This window comes from Symphalangus syndactylus, chromosome 13 (genome assembly GCF_028878055.3).
Source record: "Symphalangus syndactylus isolate Jambi chromosome 13, NHGRI_mSymSyn1-v2.1_pri, whole genome shotgun sequence".
Classification (NCBI taxonomy): Eukaryota; Metazoa; Chordata; class Mammalia; order Primates; family Hylobatidae; genus Symphalangus; species Symphalangus syndactylus.
In genome coordinates, this window is record NC_072435.2 from 73337116 (window position 1) to 73349532 (window position 12417).

Below are 12417 nucleotides of genomic sequence, written 5' to 3' on the forward strand. Positions count from 1 at the left end.
CTTCCTTCCTGTGCTTGGTTGTTGAGTGGTGGAGGAGAACATAGAGAAGCTCCAAATCATTTTCCCTGCTTCCATTCTTTACATGCACGATAGGATTTTTAAAACTGCAAATTGCTCACATAGTATCTTATGAGTTAGTGTATTACAACTGAATTAAAAAATGAAATATACTAAAATAGGATTTTTTAAAAATCGGAGTGTATTTCAGATATGAGTAAAAATTGATTTGTGAAATTTTTATTACTATGTGTTAATAAATGTATGTATGTACTGTGTGGTCATTTAAATTGATGTATTCATTGCAATACTGATCATATCCCTTTTTTGATTAAAGCACACGTTTGGATCTCTGATCTTTAAGATCAAGCCTGACCCTTAGCAAGGCATGGAGGATGTTCCTCATTGAGCCCTTACTTATTTCTGTGGCCTTGTCTCCTGCCACTGTCTTTCTCCAGATTTCAGGATTTGTGCTCTGGAGCCCCTTCTGCCTGATGCCTTCTACCCATGTTCTTCAAGCTGATTTGAAGGCTACTAACCTGTTGAGCAGTTTCACAATGATAAACAATGGGAAGTTGTGGAGAAAGATTTAAATGAGAGTCAATTCAACATTCCTGGCTATTCTGATCTCTTAAAGATCCCTCAACCTATGCTGTTTCTCAACCATGACCAGTTCACATATAGCTCCTTCCTGCGTTCACCTCGTACCACATCCCCTCCTTCAGCAAACCCTTCCTAACCTCTCAGGGACTAACTCAGGCTTCCCTTAAAGGAGCAAAATGTGTGGATTAAGAACATGGGCTCTGAGTGATCTTGGGCATATCAATTCAGTTCTCTGATCAACACTTTTTTAATAAATTGGTATAGTAATGACAACTTGAAAATAACATATCTTTGTTACTATGTTAGGTAGGTCTTAGTTACTAATGACTTTCTCCTTTCCTAGTGTTTTTGGCCTCTGGTCAGAAATAGACCCTTCTGGACAGCCGCAGTGGCTCATGCCTGTAATCCCAGCACTTTGAGAGGCCGAGAATGGTAGATCACTTGAGGTCAGGAGTCCAAAACCAGCCTGGCCAATATGGTGAAACCACATCTCTACTAAAAATACAAAAATTAACCTGGCATGGTGGTGCACACCTGTAGTCCTAGTTACCCAGAAGGCTGAGGCAGGAGGATCGTTTGAGCCCAGGAGGTGGAGGTTGTAGTGAGCCGAGATTGTGCTACTGCACGCCAGCCTGGGCAATGGGAGTAAAACCCTGTCTTGAAAAAAGAAAAGAAAAGAAAGAAAAAAGAAATAGACTCTTCTGCATTCTTTTCTAAGAGTCTGTGTTTCCGTGATCATAATATTTACTGCATTAAATTTGACTTACCTCCCTTGCCTATAAAACTACATATTTTTTAGGGCTTGGAAATGTCTCGATGAACCAATAATTGTTAAATGAACGAAGGAAAACAAACATCCTACAAATTTTAACCAAAGCAAAAATATTACTGTGTTTTACTTTAACTCTCCAGAAAAAATTTATGTCTAGTTAAAATCCTAGGATAAATTCTATCTAATTACTTGAATTCAATGTTAGGATTGGCATTTGCTCAAACTAAAACATCTATTTTTTAATTGAAAATTTATTAATTTAATTTATGTAACGATGCTAGTATTACATGTTTAATGTGAAAAATGAGAAGCATAGTTCATGAAAAATAGCACAAGTCACAAAAGAATCTACCTTCCCGAAATATCCAAAGTTAGGATTGGTTTATGTTTGTCTAGACATTCTCTATGTATGATTGGCAACAGCAATATCTAGCACTTTAGCCATTTTCTAACTTGGATGCATTTCTTATGGAGAAAGAAATAAATCTTTGAGGTATTATACCTGCCATCTGGTTTATGATTATTTGACTTTTTCCATTGTAGCAGGGTTTGAGTCCAATGAGCAACACAGTGTTTTAAATCCAAGGTCAAAGTCAGCTCTATAAGCATAATTGCACAAGGTAAGTACTGGAGCAATCAGTTCTCAAGCATCCTTGTGAACAGTTTTCCTTACAGTTGCTCTGGTTGGTATGCCCTGTTCCTCCTTCTGATGCTTGTCTAACCTTATATAAAATCCAATTTAGCTTTTTATTTATTTATTTATTTGAGACAGAGTCTCACTCTGTCACCCAAGCTGGAGTGCAGTTGCGTGATCTCGGCTCACTGCAACCTCCTCCTCCCAGGTTCAAGCCGAATCTCCTGCCTCAGCCTCCAGAATAGCTGGGATTACAGGCACATGCGACCACACCCAGCTGATTTTTGTATTTTTAGTAGAGACGGGGTTTCACCATGTTGGCCAGGCTGGTCTCAGACTCCTGACCGCAGGTGATCCACCCACCTCAGCCTCCCAAAGTGCTGGGATTACAGGCGTGAGCCACCACACCCAGGCCCAACTTAGCTTTTAAGTCTAAATGACACTACTATGAAGCTTTCTCCTTATCTGTAGTGGAAATTGATAACTCCATTCTCCTCACTGCTCTACAGAGTTGTTTATAATTCTCTTTGAAATTTATCATGTTATGCCTTGCATTATGACAATTTATGAATCTTTTCTGTCTCCTCAGCTATTTTACAAGCTCACAAAGGCAAAGATCTTATCATTCATTTTTATATCCCTTCACCATTGAGCAGAGCTCTTTGACCATAATAAACAGTCCATAGTTGCTGAATGAATTAATCACTCAGTGTTTAGTGTTGTGCCCTGGTTTAGATTTAATCACAAACTATAAGGAGGTTATTAATCATGTCTTGATATGTAGTACCAAACTGTAATGTTCATTAACTATCCATAAGTAAGTGTAAAAAAATATGAATAGACAAGATGTTACTTTGTTGATATTGTGATAGATGCTTCCAATTACATGTCCTGAAACAGGTTATATTTGCAGTAAAAAATGCTAAAAGGCTGGCTATAATAAAACACAGCTTAAAATGTATGAATTCAATAAAGAGCTGTGCTAATTAAAAGCACTACATTTTTAGAATAGTTTATTCATCACTGAAATGAATAAATATCAGTATTTTTTTTTTTTTTTTTGAGACACAGTCTCGCTCTGTCCCCCTGGCTGGAGTGTAGTGGGGTGATCTCGGCTTGCTGCAACCTCTGCCTCGCAGGTTCAAGTGATTCTCATGCCTTAGCCTCCCTGGAGTAGCTGGGATTATAGAAGCCTACCACCATGTCTGGCTAATTTTTGTATTTTTAGTAGAGACGGACTTTGCCATGTTGGCCAGGCTGGTTTCGAACTCGTTACCTCAGGTTGTCTGCCCGCCTTGGCCTCCCTAAGTGTTGAGATTACAGGCGTGAGCCACCGTGCCCTGCCAATATCAGTGTTTCTAATACACACTCTATGGTTGATATGTCAAGAACACATGTTAACTCTCAGGTTTAAAAAAATAATTGTAGTTAAAAATACACTGGTAAGTGTCTTGAGTTTTCATATATGAAGGTGATGAAAATTCTTCCTTTTCTCATCTGAAACCCAATTTATAATTTAGCAATCAGACATGCTCATATTTAGCAAGTATGTAAGGGTCAGTATAAATATACAACTATGAAAATAGACAATCAGAAAAATTCTGCCTTGAAAAATTTCTGTTCCATTTTTTATGAGTAGTTGAAATAATTCAGTGCTCTTTAGAACACATGAAAATAGTAGCTGTGCCTCAAAATTGATCTCTGTAGCACAGAGCACATTTTCAGGCATAAAGTAAGTTTCATAAATGTGTGATGAGTGAATAAATAAATGGTTTGTTTGATAGAACATGAAACAACGGTAGTGTTACAGGATGCTAATATTAAGTATACAGGTCGAAACTACTCAATTCTAAAAATATGGACCAATTTCTATTACATTTGTTTAGTTTCTATAATAAAGAAAATAACAGCCCATTTGAAGAATTACTGTAACAAAACTGTTTTTCTTTAGAGCATTATGATAAGGTTAAGTATTTTGATGAAATCCCAAAACCTCAAGGCTCAATGTATCCATGCATTTGTATACTTCTGAAAATAATGACTAGATCTAGCTCTCAGAAACTTTTCATTTTATTTTCATTACACAGCCAACATTTTTATAGTTATCAAGCCATGCTTAAATTTAACATGAAAAAGAGAAAGTAGGTGTTCCATGCCAATAAAAGATAAACCACAAGTAGAAATGAAGGGCCCAAGAAATTGTGCTTGACATTCAATTGTGCCTGACGTAATAGGCAAGTAAATGTCCTGAGAGTGACTGTCCATAAGCTACAAATGTCCTGAGATTTGACTGTTACCTGAGCCAAATGAGAAATGTGGTGTCCGTTGAAAGCATAATGAATTTCTTTGTATTACTGCTATAAAGGAATGTATGTTTTAATATCACAGGAATAACACATGAATTATATAGTATTATGGTCCAAATAAGAAAAACAATGTATTACTCTAGTGTGAACAGTGCAATTCCTGCAACGACATGGTATTAAACTGAAATTATCTGCAGTTACTTTCTTTGAAGAACATAGTTGGAAGTTGTAATTTACAAGTTTTGCTACAAATTGGAATCACCTGCAGATTTGTAATGTATACTGAAAACTGGCTCCTATCTGCTTACATTCTGATTAAACTTATGAGTTTGTAAATGTAAATTGGGCATCTATGGTTTTAAAAGATTCTCAGTTAATTCTTAAGTGTAGTAGAGTTTAAGAAATACTAGATTAAAAATTTGGGAACTGAGTTTACTGGGATACAGATAATTCTCAGGAAAATCTGTGTAATACCAAAAGTGAAAGAGGCTATGATGTGAAATGGCATCATTTATACCATTATAGCATTGTTACCCTCCATTAATATTAAAAACTGTTATAATAACAATAGGTATTTTTTGTTGTTTTGAGTTATTGAATCCCTACTATGTACATTGTATTGTGCTAAGTGTTTTACATGTAAAATTTAACTGACTCTTCCAAGTAATTATGCATATTATCTGCTTTTAATTTTTATTTCTTAAATTGAAAAAATCAGCTAAAATGATTATTATGGGCCCCACCATCATGGAATGTTTTTGAAATCATTTATTTCTATTAGTCTCAAAATATAATGGTAACAAGTTTTCCCCGCACATCATTTCAGTTTTTATGGACTATTGACTTTTCTAAATGTTAATTGAAAGCTCAAAACTCGACTAACCCCTTGGCACTTCCATTTCCCACTCATTTTCCTGTTATGATCAGGTTTTGGTTTTCTATTCTCATCAACATCTTTTCTACCCCAGAGTAGTATTTTCCTCCCTGACCCGACAAAAAAAAAAAAAAGACCAAAACCTAAGTTTTGGACATATAGCAGGCCAAATGCTATTACAGATTATAACTAATGCTATGTCTAAATTTATTAATTCATTCAGATAGTCAACAACAATGCATTAAGCATTGATTGTGCCTGGCCATGGTGTGAGGTCCTGGGGGTAGGAGGGTAAATGTGAGAAGAGAGATGTCAGCTCCCACCAGCAGAGATGAGTTTATATATATTAGAGGAGAGGCTTAGGATGCCATAGAAGTAAGTCAGCTCATCAGGGTCAGTGTTCAGGAGACATAATGAATTTGACTACTAATATTATTTCCAATTAGAGTTTAATTATTTCTCTTTTTTATTTGACTGCTTCAAGCATGAACACATTATTTTATCCTTCCTGTAGTTCATTTATTTCCTCAGCAATTGTTTGTAGATCACCTAAGTCATACATTTAGACTGGGGAGAGAGCAGTAGCCAAAATTAAAAAGAATCAATAGAGACTATACATTCTGGCCAGTCATATATATATATGTGTGTGTGTGTGTGTGTGTGTGTATGTGTGTGTGTGTATATATATACACACACACATATACATAAATACATATATACACATATAACACATTAAAGTATATATCATGATGTATACTGTAATATATATGTAACACATATGATATAGACTTTAATAACACATAACATATATTACTTATAATATATAACGCATATGTAATGTATGTAAAATACTATTATATATACTTTAACAATGTTTATACATATTAGCATTACATATATGATTATACTATTACCTATATAGTAATGTATAATTAAAGTATATGCTATATATCACATATATCATACATATATGTATCATGTATGTAATATATGCATATGTATGATATATACATATGTAGTATATAAATATACAATACATATATGTAGTAAAAATGCATACATGTATGGTATGTGTAATATACACATATGTATATATCACACACATATATGTAATATATTAAAAATGATATTAATATTTAATATGAACATATTATATATTCAATATAAATATGCTTAATATATTATGTGTATACCTGCCTATGTCTTTTGCATGTAATATATGTATATATGTATATATTACATGTATATACATATATGTATATATTACATGTACAAGACATATGTAATATATTAAATATATATACTTTAATAATATATATTACTATATACATATGTATATATTACATGTATGAGACACATATGTAATATGTATAATATATATTTTAATAACATGTATTACTATATATGTAATAATATATTAAAGTATTAAAGTGTATGTCATATATTACATATCTATGATATATGAAATATACACATATGTATATATTACACGTATACATATATGTAATATGTTAAATATATTAATATAAATACATTATATGTAATATAAATATGTTTAATATATTACATGTATACATATGTCTTATACATGTAATAGATGTATATATACATAACATATGTATATATTACATGTATAAGACATATATGGAATACATTAAATATATAATATATACTTTAATAATATATAACTGTATATGTAATATATATTATTAAATTATATATTATATATTATGTATCTGTAATATATATGTTTGAATATATATTACTATATATGTAATATATATTATGCAATGTATTATTAAATTATATATTACATACATGCAATATAAGATATGTAATATATGTTATATAATATAAACAATGTATATTACATATATGTAATATATATGATTAAAGTAGACTGGAGAGAGAGTGTAGACAAAATAAAAAAGAACCATCATGAAGGTTACATTCTGGCTGGTCCTCTATGTATACATTACACCCATACAAACACACACACATGTAATATGTAACGTATACTTTAATATTTAATTCATGTGTGTATAATGTTATGACATATACTTTAATATTTAATTTAGATATTTGAGCATTTGCTATTTGATAAGTACTATTATGAGCACCTTTCATGAATTTTATTTAATTCTAATCGTCAACTCTTAGCTCTTGTCGTACATTACTTGTTAGCAGCTTTTGATAGAGCTCATCTTTCCCTTGTGCTTAAAATGCTTTCTTCAGGTGGTTTTCTGTGCCCCATCCTCTCCTGATTTTCCTCATACTTCCCGGTGGCTTTATTCACTCTTCTCTGTTGGTTCCTCCTCTTCTTTCCAGTGATAATCTCCTAAGGCTCAATGTTTGTTCCTCTTCTTTTATGTTTACACACTTTTGTTGATAATCCACCCTCAAGACTTCATTCACATCACCAAAATTCTGAATTTAGATCTCCACTCCAACCTCTCAATTGAACTCCAGATTGTGTGTCCTACCGCCTACTAACCCTCTCCTTTTGAATGTTCGATGGACCAGCCAACATGTCGAAAAAGAAACTTCGACTTCCATTCATGATCTTTTCCATCTCAGTGGATACAGACTTCATCCTTCTTGTGATTAAAGCCCAAAAACTTGGAGTTATTCTTGGCTCTTCTCTTTGTCTCAAAAGCCATATCTTCCCACCAATTTCTCTCAGAAAACATCTGGAATCTGACCATTTCTCATCACCTTCACTGTCCCTTCACTAACCTTGTTGCTACACTTGAATATGCCCCCTACTGCATACCACCTGCCACAAACCCCACCAGAAAAGAGGCAATGTAGGCATGGCAATGCTCTGGTCTTCTTAGGGCAGTGTTTTACATATTGTGGATTACCATCCATTAATGGACCCTGAAATCCATCTGGTGGATTTTAAGCAACATCTAAATAGATTAAACAGAAGACAGTACAGTGCACTAGGAAGCATCACAGTAACCTGAATTTAGTAAGGTGAAGTATTATTCCGTGAAACTTTGACTCCATTATAATTATGTATATGCATATTGGGTTGTGTTATTCAATTTATTTCTTGCTGTGAGTCACAGTCAATATTTTAGAAAATATTAAGGTACATAAAATTATTCTAATTAAAATTTCACCCAAATTTTTGGTGTTAAAATATGATTTGAATTTTGTTAGTTTGTTTGATATCTGATTCAAACAATAATGAAGGAAAATAAAACAGATTACAATTATTTGGCTCAATTTGATGGTAAAATAACTTTTATCTGTTTGTAAGTTACCAAAAAGTTTTAGAGAGGTTTCTAGTTTTAAAAAAATTGACATTAAATATGGAAAAAAACAATTAAAACAGTGTTTGTACTAGGTCTATTTATAATAACTGAGAGATGTTTAAGGAAAATCTATATTAAAAACAGGAATGATAAAATCTTCATAATTTCTTGAAATAAAATTATTAACCAGAGAATTTTATTTTATCATTAAAAAATCCACTCAAATTATCTTAAAGTATGCCACTGGTGAGAAAGTGACCATATAAATGGCATTTAACAAGATATCTTAAAACCACTTCTTTTTACTATTAAACATATAGCCTAGTATGTAATAACAAATGTGATTGAATTTATAGAAAGACTAGAATTAAATGGGGAAAAGGTATTATTTTCTTGAAAGTCATGCTTATTATGCTGATACATTGTGAGAAAATAAATTTTGGTAAATTGTTAATTTTAACAATAAATGTTGTTGAATAAATAAATGAGCTTTAATGAACTAGCCTTTAATAGTCATATTGGAAACTATTCGAGTACTTATTCTGTTGCTGTTACTTAGCTACTCAGGCAATAATGAGGAACATAACTAACTATCTTAAATTGCTGGTCCTCATAATGAATGACTATAAGAGAATAGTAAAAATGGTTGAATGCTCCTGATAAATAGATCTGAAAATAAAAAAGAATGTATTATGGATCATTTGTTGTTGTTGTTCTCCTTCCCCTTCCTTCCTTCCCTCCTTCCTTTATTCCTTCCTTCCTTCCTTCCTTCCTTCCTTCCTTCCTTCCTTCCTTCCTTCCTTCCTTCTCCTCCTCCTTCTGCTCCTCCTCCTCCTTCCTCCTCCTTCTCCCCCTTCCTCCTCCTCCTTCCTCTTCCCTCCTCCTCCTCCTCTTTCTCTTTCGTCTTTCTTTCCTTCTCCTTCTCCTTTTCTTCTTCTTCTCTTTTACATTCCCCTTCTGACTGTGGTGCAAGTTGAGAGAGAGAGTTGTGTCTAACACCCAATTTAGGAATCAGTTTATTTTATATGCTGGTTAAATGGTAGAGAAAAAATTATCTTACAAACTTACAAACTCGATGAGCCTTTTCTGGATTTTCAGTGAGCTAACCTGTTCATGTATAATATGAGTAACTAAACTTTAGGTAATAATATCCTATTAACATTTTGTAGCAAATCACATTTGGGTCAGAAATCTTCCTTCTTTCTATAAAAGCCATATAATTGCATTGAAATCAAGAACTTTAGGGCTGCTCTTGCAAACGTTTAAAAATATTCCATCACATTATCTTTCTTAATATTAGGCCACAATAATTATTTGGCATCTTTCTTTTACTAATTTTAATGAGTCTGAAAGAAATACATTTAAAAGAATACTGTGGATGGATAGGGAACATTGAATTTGCCTCATTTCTTGTTATTGTTCCTCCTCCTTTCCTTCCTTATATAATCTTATAGCTAGCAGCAGAATGAAATATGAAGAAAGGAAAGAATTAATAGACGTTTCAGCAGTATTGCCTCATTGGATATTCAGATGCTGATCGGCAGAACAATAAGATTTATTATATTATGTTGTATTCACCATGTTCAACTCTATTATTTATTCAGTAGAATAATTTCAGTAAAACTTACTTTGAAGTTAATTAATATAAAGATTTTTTTTCCCCAAAATAAATGAGTATATCTTGGCTGTGGTCATTTTTAAGCAAAAAGCATATCATTGTATATTATCAATTTTGTACAAAATTACTATTTTAAAGGAACATAAATAGTTTCTCTATTTTATAAGGATAGATTCTTGAATCTATTTTTTTCTTTTTATTTTCTTTAAGAGACATTTTGACATTGCTATGAAGCTAAGCTAGGGAGGACATTGGCAGAACTCTGTGCGTCCTCATGCATAGCTTTCGATGAGAATTTAGTAAGACAGACAATAGGACCTTGCCAAGTTATTAATTTTAAATCTCTTCTTTACTGTAGAATCTAAAGATTTATAGAATACTCCAAATCCAGGGAGATGGATCACAAAGAATTGGAACTTTTTAGCTTTCTATGCTCTTACGAATCTTAGCTGTGTCACTGCTATATAATGTCATGATCAATTTTTTATTTTTTATATTTTTTTGCTTGTCACCCTAAATGATTATAAACTGGTAATCATATTGAAACCAATCATTTAAAAGCCATGGGCCCTGACATGGTGGCTCACGCCTGTAATCCTAAAACTTTGGGAGGCCAAGGCGGGTGGATCACTTGAGGTCAGTAGTTCAAGACCAGTCTGGCCAACATGGCAAAATCCCTCTCTATAAAAATATAAAAAATTAGCTGGGCGTGGTGGCGGGAGCCTGTAGTCCCAGCTACTTGGGAGAGTGAGGCCAGAGAATCACTTGAACCCGAGAGAGGGAGATTGCAGTGAGCCAAGATCGCGCCACTGCACTCCAGCCTGTGTGACGGAGCAACATTCTGTCTCAAAATCAAAAACAAAAACAAACAAACAAAAAGTGTCATGAGAATCACCCTTTTAAAATAGCAAAGACAATACCTTTATTTAATCAGCAGATTATTCACCTCTAGAAATACAAATATAATTTTTGAAATAAGGATTTGCTAGGTTTAGGATGAAAATATGCTTGATATTCACATTGTATCAAACCTGTCTCCATGTATCTATCTTTTGACACACTTAACAAATACTGCTGGTTGAATCTGAATTACCCACATCCTAACATTCTAAGACTCACACATGCAACAATCTCAGTCTGTATCGATGCTTTCACTGGGACTTATTTGCAAAATACAAGATCCAGTTTTATGTTAAGTAGGTGGATTGCTAATCTGCAAGAATGCCATTCTTTATCAGGCCTTTATGAATTGTTTGTAAGTACCAGCTGGACAATGAAAGCTTTATATTCATTCTGCAATTAGCCAAAATAATTCTAGTTAAACTCTGGTTAAGACTTCTAGTATGAAATGAATGTAAACCATTCTTTATCGTTCTTTCTGGTTTCATTTTGGCACATGTATTTGTTAAAATATAATCCTCTAAGTTGCTTTTTCACTGCTTTTCATGTTGCAGATTGAAAATGTTGATATCTGCCTTAGTTTTCTAGCAGCCAGAGGGGTAAATGTTCAAGGTCTATCTGCTGAAGGTAAGAAAAAGAATGACTGAATTGTCACAAATGGCATCAATGTTTTCAAATTATTTTTTATAATGTAAGAAATGTAACATTGGAGTATACGGCTCCTTTATATGATAAAGGAAATTGGTGAAGTCTTCAGGACAACTGAAACATAAACATAGTGGTTATTAATAAGTGCTTGAAGTATTTTAATGTTTTCTGGATTCTGCCGGAACTGTTATATGGGAGAGGAGTGAATCAACAAAACATCTTTACGTTATTACTAGTTTATAGTATAATTAGTCTTCTTAAGTAGATTAATAGATAATTAGATAAATGTTGGATGACATAAACACAGATAAAATATTTTAATTATGTCTTAAATATTATTTTATCAATAACATTTCTATAATATATTCAAGTTGGTAGAAATAGTCAAAATAGTTGGTAAGTTTAAATAAGTCACTATGAAGTCTTAAATAATTAGAACTAACAGTGTTAATCACTGTTATATATAAATGTTTTAAATCATTAAAGATTCAAAAGATCATCACTAAAATTGAAAGAGCAAAATGGGGAAAACGAACAAATTTTGACATTGATCTTTTTCTTAGTTTATTTTACTTGCTCATATAAAGGTGGCAAAAGTTTGCAAAAGCTTGCCACACGTAAGATAAAATTTTCCATACTTGAGGACACTGATATTTAAATTTCTTTTATATTTGCATGTTATGATATATAATTAAATTATGCATTTAATGACCGAGAATCTTAGGTTCAAACCTAACTGGTAGTTCTGTAACTTAGAATAACATTTGAATAAAATTCCCCAGGATAATATGTTGCTAAGTAG

The 12417-nt window shown here is 32.7% G+C and overlaps 1 protein-coding gene across 9 annotated transcripts in view; it reads left to right on the forward strand.

The window, feature by feature from the left end:
• Nucleotides 1-12417, forward strand: part of NAV3 (neuron navigator 3) — a 908101-nt gene that overhangs the window by 642263 nt on the left and 253421 nt on the right. For all 9 annotated transcript variants that reach the window (XM_055236272.2, XM_055236270.2, XM_055236266.2 and 6 more), the window contains one exon: nt 11522-11594. In XM_055236272.2, coding sequence (XP_055092247.1) covers nt 11522-11594 — 73 coding nt within the window. The remainder of the gene's footprint in view (nt 1-11521; nt 11595-12417) is intronic.